We start from the raw sequence: 23,651 nt of genomic DNA, 5'->3' as shown, positions 1-23,651 counted from the left end.
GCCCACCAGATGTGGCCATCTCCAGAAGAATGAACAGTGCAGTAATTACTCTTCTTTTTCTTAGGGTTACTCATGTGAAAAACCGAGTCATCAAACAGAAATTGTAAACCATGATTTATATRTCAGAACAGCWCAARTAAGCACTAAAAATAYTCTCGAGAATTTGACCACAGAATYRYAGAATCATTTAKKTGKGAAAARATYTCAGATCACTGAGTTCATGCTTYGMCTGATCACCACCTTGYCAACCAGACCATGGCACTGGGTGCTGTGTCCAGTTCTTCCTTGAACATCTCTAGAAATAGTGATTCCACCTCCCTGTGCAGTCAATTCCAATGTATTGCAACCCTTTCCATGGAGGAATTCTCCTGATGTCCAACCTGTACCTCCCCTGGTGCAGCTGGAGSCTATGTCCCCTTGTCCTGTCACTGGTTTCCTGGGAGAAAGGGCCATCCCTCACCTCATTACTGACTCCTTTCAGGTACAGAGAGAGAAGGTCCCCCCACAGCCTCAATGTTCTCCAGGCTAGTGAGAGTGCTTTGGGACAGCTGTATAGTTTAATATTCACTTTACTAGAACATTAAAGCTTTAAACTATTACCGGAATGACTTTATTCTCTAAAATATGAAGGGAATCAAGGAATCTTTAAAAGTGTAAATTACTTTARGATTCTAGTGTGGAGACTGTTGCCAGCTGCACGAAATAAAGTCATTGACCAATGCAGCCCTGACCTACTATCACAGGAAAAATATTAGGTTCTGTGCYACTTTGCAGTTCTGGCAGCCTCCAYAGATGTGRCATTATTTCTGACTTTCTATGCTTAGCATTACGCACTGAAGAATACATAGAAACAATGTTGTAAATCTTAACTTGGTCTTTTGTACTCCTTGTGTGAAACTTCCCTTAGTATTCATAGTGTGAAACGCATTCACCTATCCTGATTGATGAATGAAATCACGGCAAATGTATTCTTATGAAGAATTTTCCACTAGTTTTTAAGACAAAAACTAGTCTTTTCCATTAGTTTTTAAGACAAAAACCTAGCCCTCATCATTGTTTTTCCTGTATAGTTGAAATTAACTTAATTCATTAATTCTGTCAAAATTGCTTATTCTTCCTAGTTCACTAATGTCTGCATATGCACATTTTAATTCACATTTAATTTTAATTTTAACTGTTTGCTGAAATCTCATCAATCTTTCAATCTTTGCCAAGCTTTCCCAAATTTGCATTCTTATATATTTATAGCTGTTTTCCAAAGTTCCTTTCTTTACAGAGTAACAGTGACCTAGCAAAGTTTCCCCTGTGATCATTCTTACCTGAGCTCTGTAAAAAARAAAAAAAAATAGCAAATCACTGGACACTTCTGGTAGAATTGGAATTTGCAGGCAAAATACAATAAAGTTGTATTACAAAATCTATGGATATTTCCTTGTGATAAATGAAAGGAATAGGCATGGAGCTGTGTCTCTGGGCAGAGGTACACACAGCACTTATTTCTGGGAGAAAAGGGAAGAGAGAAAGTTGGGAGAGTTTTCACTGCTACTCATTGGGAAATTCGTCAGCTCATCTGATTTGTTAACAGCAGAATAGAACATTACTTTCTCCAGAGCATTTCAGGTGTTTTTTATATAATCAATACAAAATTAAATTGTCAGAACAAGAGATGCATTGTAGAATAAATGTATCTCACATGGATTAATTTTACTTGAGCATCAGATTCTCTTGTTGGGAAAAAAATTATTGTATTTACTTCTAAGTTGACATGACTCTTACTAAAGTATTCACAGATCAAAAAAAAAAAAAAAAGTGCCCTTCCATTTTCAAATCAGTTGAAAACCTTGTGTTCTCAGAATTCACTTGCTAATACAGARCAACATCTTCACTGACTTTACAGGTTGAGATTAAATTTAGAGTAGAGTAATAGGGGTTCTGCTCCAACCCATAGGAGCCATYGAGTCCTGTAGCTGTCCCAGGCAGACAGGACTCACATTCAACCTCTGTCACAGATCTTTGTCTATAATGGTGTCATGCTAACATTTCTGGTGAAAAATCAAACAACCAAACAAAAARCAACAAACCAAATCAACACTAAATATATGAAGGGATGAGTTTAGCTTTGGATGCCTCCCGGTAAAATGCTCAATTTTTTTCCTCCTATCATGAATGGTGATGCAAAAATAATTCTAGGATGAAGAAAGTTTTAATGATTTCCTTAGAAAAAGCAATTGAAATTTTACAAAGTTTATGTTGCAATCACAGTTTAAATATTGGGATCATAAAACCATAAACGGAACTGAATCATGTKCATGGGTTATCACCTCTTTGGGGTGTTAAGTGGCATACCCTACACCACWTGTGTTCATGAACTTATAGAGCTGACTTCAGTAAGAGTTGCATGGATAGACCTGAAGTTAAAATTAAGGTCCAACCTGCTATAAGAGAAAAAGGTCAATGCAAAATAAGGACCTTAACATTTGAAGAGGTGTATTAAATTATGCCTCTAAAAACAGTAAAACAGTTACCAGAAAACTATTTATGGTAATTGTGTCAATTGTGAATAGCCTCTCAGCAAAGATTGAAACAAGATTTAGCCTTCCTGACATGCATAGAGACCCACAACTTAAATCTACATAATGGAATATAGGAAGAAAATGAGTTCATTTACATACCAAAGGAGGCTACAAAGGCTTAGATTCATTGTGCCTTTGACAATTTGACTCCAGGCAAAGGTACAGAGATACTTTTGAAGTTGCGAGAACATAAGCACGTACAGGTAAGTTTTAGCATATGGACCACTTGGGATAACAAAACCCAAAAAACAATGCCTCCTACAGTTTTGTTTTTTTTTTTCTATTTAGACTCCTATACTTGTGTGATCTCTTTTGCTAGCTCATCTCTTTTACTCAAAATATAATGAGTCTAAAGAATAATGTAAAGGCTTACAGAGTGTGCTTTATCATGTTCTTCTTATTATGTCTTGCATTTAGCAGAGAGAGGAAAAAAGTATCAGAGGCCATGAAGGAAAAGACAGAAGATGGGAAGAACAAGGTCTGTTAGCAGTGTCATCCGGTGGTTTTTCTGCTACCTGTTTGTGTCACTATTTCTACCATTGCTCCAAGATTTGGTAGCCATGTACTTGCTTTGCAATTCCCAAAATAGACTTTCTTACATAAATCAACTCTGCTGTAGGCACACATTAGTAAAAAAAAAACCTAGAAGCTAAATCTCACTGGTCCCTTTTGACCACACAGAGCTTAAACACACTCAGGAATCTAAAGCCTKAAAGGTCTGTCCCAATGCACTAAAGCAAGACATACTATATAAAGGCACAGGCCTAAGAATAAAATATTAAATAATCATATTTCCTGATAAAAAAATGTTTAAAGTTGACAAGAGAACATGACAATGGGATCATATGGATAAGAAGCATGGCTGGTTTCCATAGCTATAAGTCTTTAGATGCAGTGACTTTACATCTTACTCATCTTGCTTATCTCCTCCATGTTCTGTATTGCCAGTCTGATCTGTCAGTGAAGCAGCAAGGATGGGACCCCTGCCTGTCTCTGCAAGTTCTCTTTGACCATACCTTTGRTTTAGCTTTTAACTAGTAAAAAAATATGTTCATCTTTTACACTTATCTGAAAACATTTCAATGCTCAACAATTCTCCTTTTGAAGGCCCACTAAAATGAGGCTGCAGTGGGGGAATATAGGCAGTGAATGTAATTGTTGATTCTTTCTGAGTCATAAACTAAAGTTTTCCATAAATGCTGTTAAAAAACATGCTTTAAAATTAAATATGAAATTAAGAAAACCCTGTGCTAAGGACTACATCTTCACAATACTACAGTTTTACCTGACTATTTATCAAAATCACTTTTATTAAAAAAAAACCAAACAAAAAAACCAAAAAAAAACTATGATTAAGCCCTTACAGYTGTGAAAAAGTTAAAGAAATCACTGAATTGTTGGAAACCACTGGCTAAGCAGATRCAGTCAAATTAAGGTAGTCTTTTTCTGAGAGTATAACCTGTTTGCAAATAAAAAGAATGTGTTCTTACATATTTCAATTTATTTCACTATTTGAACTCAATTATTATCTTATTTTATATTAAGAAGTAGTTAGGATTCTTTTTAAAAAAGTAGAAAATATGTTTTCTTTCCCTAACCTTTGAATAAATATTACATGAAAAAAAATGAGCTCTATCAGTTAAATATTCTTGTAGGATGCAGTGGCCAGAACCTAAATTAGAAATAGCACTATATTTGYTTAATAAATCATTTAACTTATCAAAATAACTTATATTTAAAATTGACTTTTTCTATTTAACCAGTACGGTAAATGTACACATATAAACAGCTTTTAAATGCTAGGTTTGTACCATTTTAATTGAATTCCAATTTCTATCCTAATGAAGCTTGACAGAAACCACAAGTAAAATGAAATCAATATCTAGCAAAAGAAAAATGCATAATTTATTATTCTCTATCATTAAAAAAACAAAACAAGACCCAACATGAAATTATTAAGAATCTGGAGAAACAGCTCCTAAAATATAGACTATTTTAATAGACAGATTATCTTTCTCTCTAAGAGCAAAAGACAAAAATTTGGTGAGAAGGGCTGTATTCATTTACCATATTAATCTCTTCTGGGAAAAAAATGATAGATGACATACATAAAAAACTTGGAATTTGCTGTTTTGAAATCCAGGTTTCTTGTTGTTGATTTAAAATATGATTAAAATTGATGATCTAAAAGGCTTTTCARTCATTTTGATTTAAAGCAATCCAGCCTCTATTGCTGTAATATGGTTTAAGCTGGTGAAATGAGTACTTTCCACTGGTACAATATTTTTAAACAGAGAAGAAACCAGTGAATATCAGCATCAGAACAAAAAGAAAACGATTGTCATTTCTGTAAATGGATGACCTGCTTCAAATAGGGTAACTCTGATTTCTCTCTCCTCAGTGTTTCCTGAACCGAAGCCAGACCTGTATTATGAAACGTTTTAAAGTAAAACAGTTTCTGCTTTCCAGAACCGAACAGTAAGAACAGAATGAATCTACCTCTTACTCAATATTTACATCGTGGGCAATGGGTAAAAGTACTCAAAATATTTATAGACTATAAATTTAAAAAAAACAAAACTTCAGGTCCCTGAAGCTGTAGATCGGGAATGCTGAGAATGTACATAGTTGCACAGACTCCATTTTTAAATCGGTGATAACTGATCTCTCCAATAACTCTTAAAGGGTACTAGTGTTTTAAACCCATTTCTTTTTGTATAAGTGACATTAAAATATGCTCCAAATACTTAAAATCACAAGGTTCTTTAAAAAAAAAGAGGAAGTGAATACATGTTCAGCCCTACAGTCCAGCTGTTTGTTAACCACGCACACACTTTTATCCCACCATGGACTGACAAGAGGATGCGTTAGCTTGGCCCTCTTGTTTCTAGGTTTTAAAGCTTCCTGCTGTCCAAAGCTCCTGACTTTCTAAGGAGCTACCTAAGGTAATGAATGATGTGTTGATGTTGCTCTGCACCAACTGAGAGAACATAAACACTGCATCAGCTTTGAGTAGCATTGTCCACAAATTCTTAAAACTAAAAGTCAAGCTAATCAATTTGGCCTCGTGCTTGCATCATCAGGCTGTGAGAAAGCACCAAGGCTAAAGGGAAACTAACCAGCACGGTTGTCTAGGCTCACAGTCACTACGGAATACAATTTTTAAGGAATTTCAGTAAGAATTTGGAGCTTCTGTTCCTCACAAAGACTTTTTTACAGACAGACTTGGGTTTTCTGGCTTTTTTTTCTTTTGTATAATTAGACTGTTGATTTTCCTGGTTGTTCTCAACAAGAACAGACTGATTCCTTAAAAAAAAACATTGCTAAAATTGTTGTATTCTCCTTACCCTGACATAATATATATAATATCTTCTTTCTCGTCAACACTGAAAGCCCGAAAAAGAAAATCTTTTCATTTTGAAAATGTGCTAGATGCAAATGGATTCCGTAGCAACCTCTTAACTCCAAGCATAAACAGCAGTCTGACTGAAGGGTAGGAAACACCTCCTATGCCTTTAACCATCAAAAGGAATCATCCAATCTAATTTATTCATCTCAGCCCCTGTTGCAGTCAGAACAAGTGGCACCTCTAGCAGCAACTCATGAATTACCATGAGAAGTARGTATCTTCCTCTTGCCTCTAGTGTGCCTTCATTAAACTTTTTGCCAGTTGAATATTGCTGCTAGCTTCTGACCATCACACTCATGAAGTAATTGGGATTTTAACCTCTGGTTCTTGTGTGTTATTTCTCACACATTAGAAGTTTCATGTCTGTTAATCTTTAAACATACAGATCTTGCCTTTTCAAATGGTTTACATCTTAAAACTTTTCACAGTTATCCAATAGCCCGAGAAAAGGGCTGAAATGCAGAAGCTAATTTTGATTTTGTCACTGACAAGCTGYGTGTAGCCTTGGGGCTAGGCTGTCTTCTTGCAGCCTGCTCCCAGACAGAGGRAAGATGTAGTTGCACAGCTCTCAGCAGCAAAATAAGGACCAAACTGTGACTCATTGTCACATTTCTATTTGACTCCTGCTTCCCTGTTGCTCCACTGGGGAAATAAGTTGTGGCAGACAAACAGCTGGCACAGAAACYTTGTCTTTCTCCTCTCCTCACCTCCCTGGATTAGATCAGTGCACAGTCTCCAGAGCATTTCAGCAAGCAGAGCTGAGTCTCTGTTCATTCTTCCCTGYGTGGGAGGATAAAGTGTCAGGGGACGGCCATCAACCTTGTGCTGTGACCTGCAGGAGATTGGACTAAAAAGACCAACTACAGGGCTGCTGCTGGAGCTATTGTGCACATGCAGATGAAGCTGTACATTGGGAGAAGCCATTTCTCTGAGGGGTCAGGCTTTTCTGTTCATATTTCAGCAGTGGCAGCTTTGATTAACTCTGCCATTGAGTCCAGTCCGACCCCTGTGTTCATAAATGCAGTGAAGTAGCTCAGAGACCAATGGATTTCATGGTAATGTCTTGAATGGACCACTGTAAATATCCTGGCCTCTACAAGAGAACTCAGTTACTGCTTAAATGCAATAATAACAAGAATTAGTATTCACTGTTATAATACTACTAATGCTAGTATTAGATACTGAGTATTGCAACAATAGAGTATTTAGTCTCTGTAATATTTTTTTATACAGTTTGAAGGACTTCTACTTTTTAATAGTACATTTCTGTGATTGCAATGACACGCAATATGAGAACKCTGAAGATAATCCTTTGGAATCTTCTCCTTAATACTTGACAGCCAGAGACATAGGTCCTGCCAACTTTCTAAGGACATTTATAAATTGCTGTCTTCAGAGATCTCATTTTGTCTTTCACAGTGTACATTTCATCAGTCTTTCCGCAACTAACAATTTGTAGCTGTGGAAAAGAGTAAGTAGCACATATGGCTCACGATGTCATTGCTTATTGGCTGCATTTTAAAGTAATTTAGTCTCATTGTTATTGCCACAATGATGACCTGAAAGAGCTCCCCATCGTCCCTGCTCCTCTGTCTCTGGATAGATCACTGTCCTGACACATGCTGAGATGTACCCCAAAAGGCAAGGAGCCCAAGAGTCTGGCTGTGTGACTGACAATGRAAAAAAAAAAAAAAAAAAAAAGTTATGAATACCTATCAAAAGGAATAAGTGGTTTAGTCTTAACAAAGTCCTGAAGTGCCCAGAAAATCATGGTCTAGGGGTAGTATGGAAAAAAAAAAAACAACCAAAAAACCCTAGAAAAATTAAATTTTGTTTATGCAAACTATATGTTGCTAAAGTTTCTATCTAAACTTTCAGGCTGTGAGTGCCAGTACTAGCCCCAGAGGAAAATAAACTGCAGTGAAATATTAGCTCCAGGCTGAATTCTTACTTTTTTTGCCATAAATAAAATTTCCATCTTGTGGATACAGAGTTTAAAAATCAGTCAGTCAACATAAGTGCATTCCAAGTACACGAAAGCAAAATAAAACTAAGCTAAACTAAGCTAAACTAATTAYATAGTTTATTTCCCTGCCATGTGGAAGGTCAGCTTACTGGGGAGCTGATGSCCCTTTATCATCTACTTCTATGCTTTGCACAAAAAACCCCACAGAAGACTCACRCTGTTACAGATAAGGAACTCCTGTAAAAACACTATAGAGGCACAAAAAAAAAAAAAAATTCAGAAACTATGTTTTCTTTCATTCTAGGGTCTTTTATTTCATTCCTGAGTCTTTTATTTTCTTCAAGAAACCAAATGTCTGAAAAGTCACTTCCAGACTGATTGAAAAGCCTTTTATTTGTGCTATTAATTTTTGACTAAAAATCTCACTGATTTCATTACTTCACTGATTTCCCTGATATCAGCTAGGAAATAAACAATGTTTCCAACAAACCTAATTGAGAATATCTGAACAAACCAGCGTTAGCATTTGGGTTAGGGCTGTCAGGCTGAGCCACCTGTTTTGGCAGCATTTGCAGCCAGAAGTAAATTATAGATCCGTCCAACTGCTGATTAAAAAATCCCATTGCCTCCCTGCTGTGGCTAACCAGACAGCAAGCAAGGATCCTAATACTCAACACAGTCCTAACACCAACCCTTTGGAAGGAAGGGGGTCACTTTCTAATAGCACTTAATGCAGATCCTCTTACAAGTATGAACAATAAAAAACAGAAGATGAAAACTTCATCTTTCATCCACTGAAACACAACATAAGAAGCAGAGAACTGCTTCTTCTGTTCTGCTTTGAGAAGCAGAACAAAAATAACTTTCAAAAGACTGTTTGAAAGCATATTCTTTTATATTTTCGTCATTATTATATTTTTGTCATTATTAGATTCAGATAAACACTGGGAAAAAAAAGTTGGAATGAAATTCAACTAAAACATTCAGTATTAAAGGGGGCTGCATTTTAAACATATCTCCTGTYGGAGTGCAGTTGATAAAATATTGTTATGCATCTAAAATGTTATTTAAATATGAATAGTCAGGAAATATTAAAGTACATGAAACATTCATATTTTAGAATATATATTTATTGTTTAATACAATTGCCTTCCATTCTTGCAGGCCAAGTTCTGGCATGTATATTTCAGCCCAATTTTCACTGACTCCTTTAGAGGTCTACCAAGGATTGCAGAGGTTGTTTTTTTACATTTTACCCTTCAGTAACTTCATGCACAGTTAGAAAATATTCTGTGAGCTCCCTACAGAAAAATCAGCGCCAACAAASCAAGCTATTCTGACTCCAGCAAACCTCTGTTTATAAGGGACTACCAAAGCTTCTTCTGAGCAAAGGCTTGAGAGTAGAACACCCTGAATTGCAGACATTTCCTTCTTGTATCACTCTAATGAAGCTGCCTAAAAAATGGTGTTCTGAAAACCAAACTAGGGATATTTTTAGAGGTGGACAGACAACTTGCTTCAGTAACAAAAAAAAAAAAAGTTCTGAAAACCAAACTAGGGATATTTTTAGAGGTGGACAGACAACTTGCTTCAGTAACAAAAAAAAAAACTCAGGCTACAGGAGTGAAAAAGTGAAAAATAGAAAAAACAGAAAAGAAAAGAAAGAAAGAAAAATAAAAATAATTCCACTAAACAAAATTAAATGATCCTGGAGTGAAAGCATTATTTGCTAAGAACAACAATTCATTTTGGCATGCCAGTTCAATTATACTGTTAAAGTACATATATTATATAAAGCATATAATTTTTGGTTAATTATATTTGAAAATAGTTACTATACCTTCTGCTGTTATCTCGGCCATGGTGATGGTAAGAGATACTCTGTTTAAAAGGTCAAGATCTACTGTGGCAGCTTAGATAGTACTTCGGGGTTGCTGACTCTTGCAGGAGCTGCAGAATAAGAAGGAGGGAGGTCCTCTGCTTTGTCTAATTGTGCTCCTTCTTCTTTTGCACCCCTGAAATGTCTGTTTCCTCTGCAGAATCCTGGCCGCCCAGAGCAACCCAAGGCCTTCCAGAGGCAACACGTAAAGCTCARTCTAAAGTATCAGCTTCTAACAAAAATAGCCATGCCTCAGAGTGAACCTTTAGCACGTTTTTCCTAATGTCCCCAGAACCATGTACACCACAAATAAAAAGTAAAATTACACAGCTCTAAACAGGTCAGGAATGAGTGGATAGGCAACAAAAATCAAAAGAGCTGGGAAAGAACTGTTCAATGCTCCTACAGCCGTGCTAACATAATTGCAGTTCTTTGGGGGGTATGTCAGGAAACATGAAATATAGAGTTCAAAGTAACCTTATCCATCCCAGTACAACTTTATTCTTAGCACACTCAGTGCTTAGCACATTCTTCCTAACCTTATAAGGCTTGGGGAGGGTCCTMTGAAGCTCACCACTGACTWAGGGGGAGGGTAAATTTAGGTGATTTTCTCCACGTCGACACCCAGTCACAGTTCAGAACTAATTAACACACTAATTTAAACCTATGAAATTAGTTTGCTTTTCTTTGGTCCTCTTCTGATTTGCTGCAATTATCATACATGACTGTGAAATTCATCTAAGTAACATGGTTAAAAATTTAAATAATGGTAGTTTATATAGTCTAGATACATTAAAGTAATATGCAAAAATATTAAGTAGATCAGATTTGCTTTTCTGGATCAGCTACAGGGAAATATTCAAGTAGCTTGAAAATTCTGGGATTTTGAAAAAATTGAAAACTGGTCAATTCTTAAAAGCATTTAGAAGAAGCAAAATATTAAAAAATAAAATAACAATAATTATTTTAAAGCCTGAGCAATCTTTTCATTGCACTGCTTGCAATGTGGTGAATAGCTTGAAAATGAAATTAGAAAAAAAGTGCCCTCAAGTCAGCATACCTTTACATAAATGTCATCRTCACATGAAATCAGAAACCATCTTAAACAGCTCTCACTGGTGAACCTATAGTCACCTTGTCTCTGCTGCAGGAGTTGGCATTTACACTTCTCATCTTCCCCCAGGAGATATAAGCACCTGGCTCTGTAGCAGTGTGGGGAAAGGAATCAATTTATCCAATGCACAAGATGCAAAAGCAAAGGTTCACTGAACAGCACAGTCACCACCAGGATTTTTCTCTTCCCTCTACATTTAACGCGCATCAAACCTGCAAATGTCTGRCAATGTTGTTTTTTTTCTAGCCAAAGCTTGCAGTCAGTGCTTGATCCCCTTTCTTTAGCTCTACTGACCAAATCTTTTGCTCTGACAAGTTTTGATTACTTGATGCTAAGTACTCAGTGCTTTTCTGATCATCCCTCTAAYCCTCTGTTTGCTCCTTTTGCCTGTTCTTCAGTACATCCTCCTCACTAAAGCTGATGAAGAGATTTTAGACAAAACCTTATTCCTTCAAAAATATTCTTTTATGAATACCAAAATAGTCCGAGGAGTCACATTCACATATCAACAAAACAGCTRTCCACAAAGGCTCAGTGGTTGGTGAATGATGATAGAAGGTATGATACTTAGACAAAACCCTTGCTCCTCTTAATTATTTCTCTTCTGCTGGAGAAGTTCCATTTCCATRAACAGTTAAATATTTGGGGTCATCTCTGTTTTGACAGCTTTGCTGCTTGCTTGAGATGTGAGAGAGATCACCTCAGCTGAATTCCCGAAGCACAGAGCTAATCAATCCTGCAAAGTCAGGGTTATTTTCACTCGTATTCTTATTCAAATTTAATATAATAGTAAAGTCTCAGATTGAGAATGAGGGGAGGCAGAAATGGGGAATAATTAATGTCTGAATATTTTCTTGTTTTATGTAGCAAGATCCTGAAATTGTGGCCTACACCCAGCCATATGTGTTTGTATAACTAACTGTAGGTGCATGATKGCCTGTTCCTCACCACTTTACATTTCAGCTCCTACCACCTGCCCTCTTTCCTTCACCCCTTACTTCCTTGCTACTATTTCTGCTTCCCCTCAGTCATGGGCAGTTATTCTGAAACCAAAACATAACAGCAGAGGAACTGAGAGAATCCAACTGGAAAACAATTTTCCACAGCATCAGCCCAATGGCCAGAAAGAGATGTGATTGGTACCCTCTGCATTCCTTTTATGCACAAAATGATCATTCTGGGAAGCAGGATAAAGATGTCATATTCACCAATATCTTACATATATAAGTGTGGCTTTAGGCATACTTATATATGTGTGTATTGGAAGTTTCTCCCYTTAAGGAGGAAAAGGTGTGTGTCATATTTACTAGAGATAATCACAGCTTCGGTGAAAATACACAGAACTAAGGTAAACCAAGTTACATGTCTGTGTAKGTACATTTAATCTGAAAAATAAACATTGCCATCTATTATAAATTATAAAAAATGTAATATTTATTYTTTAGGAGTCTAAGCAAGGGAAACTCTGAAAATTGTTTTAGGGTTAATGAGAATTTTTGTCAAAATCTGAAATTAGCTCCTGACTCAGTTTAGGAGCTTCTTTTAAATTAATCAGTGAAACTCACAGTATGCAGAAAGCCAGAGAAAAACCTATACATCTCTTCATGCAACAACGCAAATATTTTTTCCTGGCCTAGTTTRGTGAAAATTACTTTTTAGTGGGAGTCTTTTCTATCTAACCTGACCAGAAATAGTCTTTTGCAAGATGTTCTTTCTTTTTGTTTGTCCCTCAAACAAGAAGAAAATTGAAAAATCTAAAACTGCTTTGGTTCTTGCAAGCGATGTCTAAAACTGGACACATAAAAGTTCACCACAATTTCTTCTGTTTTATGTCTTGGCCACAAAGAGAAAATTCTCCTGCGTCAAGTTAGCATTAGACATTCCCCTCCCACTCACAAGGACTACATGGTAAAGGATCTGTCCTGAGATCAGTTCTCACGTTTAGTCATGGGAAGGACTGGAGGAAAATGTAGAAGCATCTACACCCTCATACAATGGTTCAGATACACGAGTCTGAGTTAGACAAAATAAAATTACAGTTCTCTTTGCTCTACAGTTGCCTGGATAGGGAGACCAGTAACAGTCTTAGGAAGAAGGGAGAAGGATGCACTACATGCTGCTATTAATATCTTCATGTAACCACATGCCTTGATCTCAGATGATGTGTATTTCACTGAGAATCCTAACTGATGAAGCAAAGTAAAGCATTTTTTTTTCTGTTTGTTTGTTTGTTTGTTTGTTTGTTTTTTTAAGGAAAATGTCCAAGGTTTGCTATTTGTCAGATTCTAATGCAAACTCCCGTTTATTGGTGAAAAGTTTGGTTGTTCATATAATCAAAGTAGGAATATACAAATACTTTATGAGCTCATTTCTGGGTTGTCTTGTCTTGATGATATTAAGAAGGGAATTGGGAGAGACAGCAGTTCACATTAAATTATGAGGTAATGAGAGGAGGGATTTTGATACTGATATAAGGAAGTATTGGAGGAATTGAATGCAAGTGTCAGTCAGCAAGAAAACTCAGAACAATATTTGAGTTGTCTCCTAATAGGGTACAGATGAATTCTCAGAGTTCAGTCCTACTGAGAATTAAACAATGCATAAGAAAGGAGTTTTGTATCTCATTGCATTTTCAGCAGRGTTAAGGAAAGGAAACTTGACTTTAACTCTGATACATCTGATGAAGTCCTTGCACCAGATGGGAGTACTTTGTCACGAGAAACACCCAGTAATCAACTGATAAGAACTAAATATACGATGAAAGTATAATGCCAAGGGAGAGTCAATGGTACTGAAATTAGTGAATAAAAAATGATACTCAAATTAGTGAAGACGTATGCAGAAGCAAATATAGGATTAGAGTGATGTCTGTCTACTGAGCTTTGATATGCTTATGAAGCTGGTTTCCTCTGAAACAGACTTGTACTTTTTATGCTATTTTTGTATAGGAATACTGTTACTTACAGATGAACCACTGGCAATTCTGTGTTTTTCAGTATGAATAGGAACACACATTCTGGTGTCTTTGAAGTCCTAATCAGCCAAAGATGGAGTTGTGACTCTTTATGGACCATTAGACAACTCTCAAGTAATTTTTTTTCCATTTGTGATTTATATTTCGTAATTAACAGTTGCAAGATTTTTGGAATCAACATGACCAAAATATAGACATATTCTGGATATTCTAAAGCACATCCAAAATGCAAAACAAAGCAAGACCTCAGTATCACATCTGATCTAGGTTAAATCTTGGTACATATCTTTCTAGCTATTCTCATAAGTCAATGGGCACCATTTTTCAATTAGAGAATTGCTTGCACAGTGCTGTTAAACAAGTTTTTGTTTAGTCTGTAAGAGACAGTAGGTTAAACTCCATAGTAGACCTGTCCTACATTTAATGTGAACAACRGACAGAGAAGAAACTCTGTCCCTGTAGGCACACTGCTCCGAATGCAAATCAACCTCTGCCTGGGGACAGCTGACAAACACGCTGGGGTCACCTCACCTTGGCACTCTGAGCTCACTAAAGGACATTTCCAAAGCTTTATGATAGAAGCACAGCAGGTAAAAAAAAATACCTATGATAGTGACTATTCTGCTTGACTATGGACAATACACCTACTAATCATTGTATTGCAAAACTRCTGAAGTAGCCTCAATCTGGGTGTGTGACTGAATAAAGAACAATTTCTAACATCCAAGAAGGTCAACTGATTATAAAACTCCTTCCAGGAAACAAGAACATCCCATTTAGTCTTCTTGCAAGCTGGCCAAGTAGACAATCCATGGAGGGAAATCAGCTAACACGACCCGAGACATAAGAGAGTTGGGTGTTTTCAGTTTTCTCTGCTTTAACTATACAAAGTATTACTCTCAGCGAGGTTAAGGGAGAACATTTATTGCAGCATGTCAAGGTAGACTGTATTTGGATGACCTTTAGCAGCTCCCTGTTACATACTTTTCCTTTGATTACTCCTGCCATTCTTAATGAGCATTGCTTTATTAGCATATAGTGACTTTACTGTCACATCTAGAAAATTACTCAGAAGCTGTTTCACAGACAAGACAACTTCCATGACAGTGAGAAAGGAATATCTGGAGCTGGTCCTTTTTAAGGAACAATGACAAAAAGTACACTTTAATTGTCTTTTTCTTCAGAACGATTTGTATCCAAGCTTGACCATGCACAGAACATAGATATTTGCCAAACAATTATTAGAGATGGGCATTGGCTCTGACACAACATTAATTATGCCTGTCAAATACTGATTGAGATCTGTTCAAATATACCACAGTACTTGGTGTGCTGACTGGTCAAAAATGTCCTTGCAAAGCACTGTGACTTAAGTTCTGATGACTTTCCTTGAGAACTGGAATTTTCTAAAAAAAAAATTCATTGATTTTTTTTTTTTTTTAAAAAAATATTTGAAAGCAAGTTTCTATACTGAAAGAACAAGGCTCAGAAATTTATCACACAAAAGTACATAGAAAAATAGTAAAATTGTTTCTAAATTTCAAATTTCAATCTCAGCTCCAAATTTCCACCAATAGATTTTGAATTTTTCTTCAGCTCTTAGCTTTATGAAAACTTTCAATGGAAATCAACATATAGTAGGTTGGTTTTTTTTTTTTTTTTCCCAGTCATGACCATAGTTGAGCACAAAAACAGATGGAAAGAAAGACAATTTTGAACAAAAGTTTGATGTGAAAAGGCTAATATATGTTTTCATTCCAAGTACTTGGGGAAAAAAATATGGGGTAAAACTAAGTATCAAGTATCTTCAACAATGTGAACCSTTTTTGGGAGGTTTGAAGCCATCTACTCAGTCTGACCTTCACAACCAAGGGGAAATCTCATCTTCTTTTCCATTTCATAGCTTATTCTTCTGCTTGAAATATTACATTATGTACCACTTCTTAGACACTCAGGCTAGACTGGACCTCCCCTAGTCACTTTAGCAAAGAGTTTGCAGACAGAGTCTGCCTCCTATGTTTTGTGTTTGTTGGAATTTTTTTTTAATATCAGGTTTTTCTTCAATTCCCAGGTGCCTGTTTGACCTGGGACATTAGGACCTGCTTGAGTTATACATTTCCACAGATATGATAGATATCRACTCCTGGCAGTGGATAAATCATTTTTCTAAATACTGAAATACAAAAGCCTGCAGATGAATTAACTCTTTATGTGCCACAGTCACCCATCCAGCAGTGCACAAACCTATGATTCAAAATGTTTAAGGAAAAAGTGAATCTGTTATTTTTCACAAATATACAGAGAGATAAAAAGGAGAAAAAATGTCAACCAGACAAAGTATTTCAGCAATTTTCAGCTATAAGAAAGAAATTACATGAATGCAACAAAATTTATTTTAAAAAGTTTGTTTCTACAATTATAATTTTTCTTTGTGTTTCCTCTTTCTTTCTCCTACATTCTAGTCACAGTCTTGGATGGATCAAAGCTAGAATTGTAGATGAAGAACCCACTTTATTATTATTATTATCACTATTTAAAAAGAAAATCTAATCTGGGAGCTTTTTCATTAGGCAATTTAGCTTCTTTACAGAGTAGAAGTGGAAGACATGAATTAGGAAATTCAACGTCGTCAGTGATGACAGCTGTGACTGCACTGTAAAAAGTGTGTCTAAAAATTAAAGGATCTTTTAAAAAGAAAAATAATTTTKAGCATTAATGTCTTTACAACTCATCATAGCGCACATATACTAATTTTCCTTCAATAGTACATCACCATTTGTCACTGTCAATCAATTTAGATTCCTGTCCAAGCTCCAACATATGGCCATAGTCAACTTCCTAATGCAAACCCTAAAGAATATTTGTCTGCAAARCATTTACTGAAAAGAATTGCTATGTCTTTCTTTCTCCTCTCCAGTCACCCTGAAAGAGCAGAACACAAATAGACCAAATGTACACTACTGCAATGATCCTTAAAAGACAGTTAAACCATTTCTTTTTCCAAATTCCCMCTTTAAATGAAAATAAAAGCATTACCCCAGAGGCACAAAGCAGAAGATCCTCAGCTGCGTCCCCAGAGCTCAGAAGGCAAGGCAAGGACATTGGGGACTTTWGGAAGGTCCCGGATGCATTCCCAGGGCCTGAGGGAAGCGTGCAGYGCTGGTACAGCTGGCACGGGCTGCAGCTGCCAAGGAGCTGTTGGCAGAGGTTCCCTGTGGGGTGAAGGGGCCAGGCAGCAGATCCCGCAGGGAAGCACGTCGGGCTCTTGTGCAACYGTAAAACAATCCAGCCTGGGACGCAAATGTGTTCTGGAGGAGCTGCCCTCCMCTATAAAGGTTTGTGTTGTGGKCTTAAAATTCRTAAGCTGCCTGTGAAGAGGATATTKGACWATGAAATCCCATGTYATATGCYTTGTACCTTAAAGATTTTAATCTCTGGTCAATCCTGCTTCTTCCCCCTTCCAGGAAAGTTCAGAGTTTTGCTCAAATTCATGCCAGGASAAAGGTTTTGTAAAGAAAATGTGTCCTGGATATTTGGTTTTGCTTCACCTAATAATGCTGCCTTATGATGAACAAGGAAAAACCATGTTTCTTGTTACTTAGGTAACAGGCAATTGAGAAAGSGGTTTTGGTTKTGTTGTTTTGTGGGCTTSTGCATTTTTTTTTTTTTTTTGCCTTAAGACAGGGAAGGTATCTAGGTTTTTATTCGATCTCTGAGGAAGGCAGATATAACAATACTTCTATTTCCTGCATTTCAGAGTAACGACAAAAAAATGTTATCTGTTCTACAAATAAGAACCAGAGCATGACAGTTGAGTGGAGCAAACCTTTGGTTCTGCCTCAGAAATAACAAAGGCCACACAACATCAGACACACAAACAGAGGACTGAAAGTACAATCGACCAGAACATGCACTTTTCACTCATCACCAAACTTGAGCTAATGTTCACAATCATGTTTGTGACCTGCATAYTGCAAAGAGGTGCCTGGGAGAAATGTGGGTGTTGCACAGCCCTGGGGGAGGTTATGCAGAGGCAGAAGATGGCAAGTAGTGAGTGATTCATGCCACGAGCAGAGTTCTGGTCCCAGTWCCCCTCTGCCACCTGACTTGGCAAACCTGCTCTGTAGATGACACATCCCACTTCCTTCACATCATTTGTCAAATGAGTCCTTCTTACTCCCATTCTCCTCACCAGTAAATTTCTTTTTTTAGTTAAAAACTCCCYAGCTTTTCATTTGTCACAGTAGTGCCCTGACAGCAACAGGCAAACACTTMTGGCAAACAAARTCCTAATGGTCTTTTTAAACCACTMAGAGTAAAGTTTCCTGTTTTCCACTCCATTCTAACACCAGTGGACTGAAACAGAAATTTACTCTTGCTCTTGTACTCCTAAAAGATTGACATCAGWGCATATTAGAAAGAGGAAGAAAAGCTCTTTTCCATTGTCTGAGTAKACAATGTTTATCACCTCTCTTACTGGAGTCAAGAAGTGTGGAGAATCAGGCACTTAAAGCAGGTGGTCTTGAAGTAAATTCATGTCTTGGATTGCCCAGGTGTTTTTTGAGAGGTTAATTTAAACACACCTGTCATTCTTAAGTACAAGGCAGTTGGAGTATATTAATATTCTGCTGAATTATTTAAAAGCTATGACTAATGCTTCGTGTACCATAAGACTGTTATCTGCAAAAATAACATCTGTGTCAGTGGTTGCTGAGCGGTTTGGATTTCATCACTCGCATCTATCAGCGTTTCTGAGTCCTTGGTATGAAAGATTCTGCCAGGTTACCATCTTTCCTTCACCTTCAGGTGTAAAACCCAACCTACATACTCCTTCATATTAACTGTTTTAATTAGGAATGAATAAGAGTAAAATTTGGAGTCTCCTTCCTGAGCAAAATCTCATAAACTTTCTGATAWACTAAAGAGTATGGAGTAGATCTCTTAGACTGCTGTGATATAAGCCTTCTCTCAAGAAAGTAGAAATTTTTTCTCAAGAAAGTACATATTTTTCTCCTGAGAAAGAGGAATATTATCTAATGCAATAGCTCAGGAAACTGAACTGAATACAATTTACTAACTAAAACAGAGTTCTCACAGTCCTGGGGTAATGGTATTTTATCCTCATAGGTATGAAACAATCTTCAGTTGCACACCAGAAATGAACCATCACTGAGAAGAAAAAAGAGCAAGTATTAAAATGCATGAAAAGTAAATTTTAGTACTTTAATTTGTGACACAATGTACCTTTCTCCCATGGTATATATCTGCTATCAGATGAAGAATATTTCGCTGTGTGAGTTATTTCTGATATTATCTGACTATTGGAAGAAGTTCACAAAGAAGTTTCTGCATTCTGCTGTGTCTAAATCAAACAGCACCAGCGCAGCAAACTGTGAGCCTCTTCAAAAGTGTGGCTGTCTCAGCTCCATCACACAGAAATCATTGTGAAGTACCAGAATATTTCAAAGAAAGTTCCTTTGTTATTATACCATGGACAGAAAAAGCTTTTTGTTAGCAGTTGATGCATTGCAGTAGGGGTTCTGGCACCAAAGAAACTCTTCCTCATGCMACTTGACCAATTAAAGGCCAATTTTCAGAGTTTTCAAAGTTCTCTTTTAAAGAAAGTGAGAATTAAAGGAAATTTCAAAACCAAAATGTGGATTATGTACTTTATTGCTTGCATGTTTGCATTACATATGTAATAAATAATTGTAAATGTAAGTATTTCATTGAAAGCATATATATATTATGATCATAATGAAAATCAATCATTTTATTAAGTCATTGAAAGTTTTGCAGTCACTTGATCGGTTTTCTTTCATCAAATGCACAGCATGGCTGAGAATTTGAGTAGGGTTATTGAAGGAATGTATGAATGAATGTATGAATGAATGAATGAATGAATGAATGAATAGCAGCCACACATTTGAAGGGTCCAGCCCTTTATTATTTGATCTTCTCAGTGTAAGAGGACATAACTGTTACATTTCTTTGCAAACCCTGTGGTCCCCTTTTAGTTACTTCTAAAGTAATCTTGCAGTACACTCCACAGAATTGAAACTTTATTCTCATAATTGAGAGCATAAAGAGATTGTCTCTAAGATTTTAGTTTAATTTTGTAAACATTTTTAGTTTGTTTTGTACTTCTTTGGAGTACTACAGACACACTGCACAAAATCCTGTMGTTCATTAATTTAATGTTATCTAGCAGTCTCACACAATAGTAGCAGCTTAGCTCATCATAGTCACAGGTTATGTAAACCCCAAGACTAAATACTGGAAAATCTTGGGACTCAAAGTGTTCCAGCAGGGGTCCAGATGTAAAGCTGTTCCAGCTTGAACAGTAGCAGTATTGTGGTCCCTGAGCCTAAACATGTTTGAAAGCAAGGTTCTACTGCTACAGCACGAGCTGGGGGAGGCACAGAGGACTGGTTATCTTGTTTTTTATACTTTGTGCTGACCTTCACCAGAGGAGGCATTAGACGTTAGTGTGCCTTTGGGACACTAAAATGATATGGATATGTCAAATAATTATGAACWAAAAGTTCTAATCCAAATACATGTGCTGGGCATGAGCACTGTTTTGTTCCAGGTTTTCAGATTAGGCAGCAATTTAGGTCCTCCAGTMTAAAGAGATCAAGTGCCTCATTTAAATGTATCTCTCTTAGTTGCTACAATTTTCACATTTCCATTAGCATAATTTCATTGTGCCACAGGCAAATAAAACCAAACATTAAGAAGTGAAATCTAAATGATTATTTAATAAACTTGTGCAAGAATCTGTAACCCAGTGTAACAAGTTTACACCTGTGATTGCCTRCTGTGTCTGTTGCTCAACACAAAAATAATATAGGGAGCATTAATCTGTCAGTATTAAAAAGAAATAAAACAGAACTATTAAAATGTACACTCATCATGAGAATTATAAATACTTTGACACATTTTTGCAAAAAAAACCCCACACTGAAATGCTATTTTTCAAATTACTAACATTGATTAATTCACCACTAAAAAGATTATTTGCATAATTTTTAGGATATGTAATTAACACAGTGATTTGTATGAACAATTTAGTCTTGAAAGAGTTTTTAAAGGTTCTCCTTTCAAATTAAATTGCTATTTTTACAGTCACAACCAGTAGGACAAAATTAAATACAAACACCTTCTTCTTTACGCTGTTCATACTTTTGTTACACAGAGAATAAGAGTGTATTTTGAGGCTGTTCAGAAGGAACCACTGGTGACAGAAATACTGTGCCTCAGTCTTCTGACAGCCACACRATGTAATGTCACTGAGATGGAGGAGTTCCAGTGCAATTTCAATTTTATTCATTGTTACAGCAGATAATGACTTCTCATATCTTATGACTTCTGAGAGAATTCGCATCATTTTTTAACTGTTCAATTCAGAAAAAAAGAATCAAATTTGGCTGCATGAAAAAGTGYTTAGAAAGTGTGAATGCCAAAATTCAAAATCAAAAGGACATCATGTACCAGTATATGCAAGGAAAAGATGGCACACACAGTATTCTCCTATCCTTCCTGACTCAAATCAGACAACAAAAATGTAGAATTTGAAAATATCTGTACTAAGCACCCACCTCTTATAAAATAACCTGGATTGGAGCCCTTGTGACTCCAATGGACTAAAGCAAGCTTGCAACAGAAGTCACCCACTTTCTTTGATTGCTGTGCAATTGTTACACTAATTTCACAAAGAGGGACCATTCTGAAGAATCTCCTAACAATAAAGGAAGAAAAGCTGACACATGAATTCATCACAGTATAAAACTACACTGTCTGGCCATACTTGCCAATGAAATATCAAAAGAACAGAAATAAAAGAAAGTATGCTTGATGTTAACAGACTTGTGTTTTTCTTCTACGCTTAGAAAAAACATTCTTCAGCCAAAATTTAATTAAGACTTTATTGGTCAGATTGTATCAATATACTGCAGCTATTTTACAGATCAATATATACTTTACATACCCTTCCTGGCAAATTTTAAAACAGTCACGTTTTGGAGAGTCAGAAAGTCTACTATCACAGCACTTGACTTGTCAGCTGAAGGATTYGCAAAACCAGGCTCACACATCCCTAATCGTAAAGAATTCCTTTAAAAGTTATTTATAAAATGACAGCCTCTTTTCTTTCTCATTTCCCTCTGGAAAACCTTGCATTCACAAATTCGAGCTTTTGTCTTCCAGATTTTCAAACATCTCCTGAATCTTTACAATCAGATTGATTCTGTCGTTGAGTTTGAGATGAAGTAAGTCTCTTCTTGATAGCCTTATTTCACTATTCCACCTCAAAGTCCTTATTAAAGATCCCTTAAATTTATCCTGTATTCCTCTAGCTTTGGAAATCATCTGCCACAAAAGATGCACTGGAACAAAATAATCCCCTTGTATTTCTCACACATCTGCTCTCCTTTGGCAGTTTGTGTATGCTCCAAGGTCACACAGTCATTGCACCCTACAGACCGGTCTGCCTGCTCCCATCAGGTTTTCTCTTCCTCACTTTGGAGCACCAATACTGATGACAATAGAACCCAGTGAAGACTATCAGACTGCTGTSATTTTGAGCTGCATTGCTCCAGTGAAAGCTCTCTACCACCCCAACAATCCCTTAGCTCTGTAGAACTGCAGTGAATTCATGGGCTGAAGAAAAGGAATGGATTGCTTTGTCTTGCAAGGACCATCAGAAATGAGCTCTACAATTACCATGTTGTAGTSGCTTAGTCTGAAGAGGATCCAGACAACACAAAATATCTCCAAGTCTATCAGTAGTTAGACTAAGCTAACCTTTCCTTGGAGCAGAAGAAATTAATGAGCCTAATGCACTTCATTCCGTCTCTATCAACAAAAATCCTTCTACCAACACTGCCCAGACAAAGGCATCACTAGCCACAGGCTTTTTCTCCACTTGTGAGTCTCCAGGGACTGTTTTTAACCACATGGAGCCTCCACCTGTCACCTGAAGCAGGTTTTTTTTGTTACTAGAATACACTGTATCAGGGAACTTAGAAGCAATAATTGACAAACAAGGTTCCCTCTGGATGACCCCAGCAGCAGGAAGAGAGATGGCAGCTCCCCTGCAGWGTCTTTATGGTTATAGTGCTCTCACAAGGTGCCAATAGCTGCTTCAGTGACTATACAGTCTCCAGTGGCTGTTGGAGACGTGAGGCTGAATACAAGCACCAGCCAAAATCAAAACCTACTAAATATCTGTTGCCTCGATTTCAAGGTTTGTCTCTTTTTTGTAAAAGAGAATTATGGAGCTGGTAATCACATCCATCCTTTGAGACCTTCACTGTCTTCACACACCTACCTGCTTCCAGCTGATTTGACAGCTWGCCTAATTTATGAGACAGTTGCATCAGTGTTTCTACTCTTTCCATTTTAGGGATTCAGCACACTCATCTCAGTTGTCCCTGCCAAATCTCCTTAGAGATCAAAATTCAGGGGCACTATATGGACATTTCTGTATTTCAAATCTGATCCTAAGGTGGAGACTAAAACCTAAGTAAAAGACAAAATCAACCATTAAATAAAAATTTACTTAAGAAGGAAAGATTTATTATTCTGAACAAAGTATTGGACCACTGATAGTTAGTGGTGGGTACTAGGGAAAAAWTTCATAGAAAACCTTTATTGTAGCACTGCTAATTTGTTGTACAAAGTTATGCTGGTTTTCCATTGCAAAGACTTAAATACAATCTAGTTACAAAAAAAA

General features: G+C 36.7%; 1 protein-coding gene across 1 annotated transcript in view; it reads right to left on the bottom strand.

Moving 5' to 3' along the window:
• The window catches only part of TRDN (triadin), a 250,735-nt gene that overhangs the window by 200,028 nt on the left and 27,056 nt on the right, over nt 1–23,651 (bottom strand). The window contains 3 exon segments of the mRNA XM_057363578.1: nt 10,952–10,961; nt 16,963–17,068; nt 17,070–17,242. Coding sequence (XP_057219561.1) covers nt 10,952–10,961; nt 16,963–17,068; nt 17,070–17,242 — 289 coding nt within the window.

The sequence above is a fragment of the Malurus melanocephalus genome, unplaced genomic scaffold (genome assembly GCF_030028575.1).
Source record: "Malurus melanocephalus ecotype Western Australia unplaced genomic scaffold, MMel_1.1 scaffold_29, whole genome shotgun sequence".
Classification (NCBI taxonomy): domain Eukaryota; kingdom Metazoa; phylum Chordata; class Aves; order Passeriformes; family Maluridae; genus Malurus; species Malurus melanocephalus.
The sequence above is the reverse complement of the archived record's forward strand: the minus strand, read 5'-3'. Positions and strand labels throughout refer to the sequence as shown.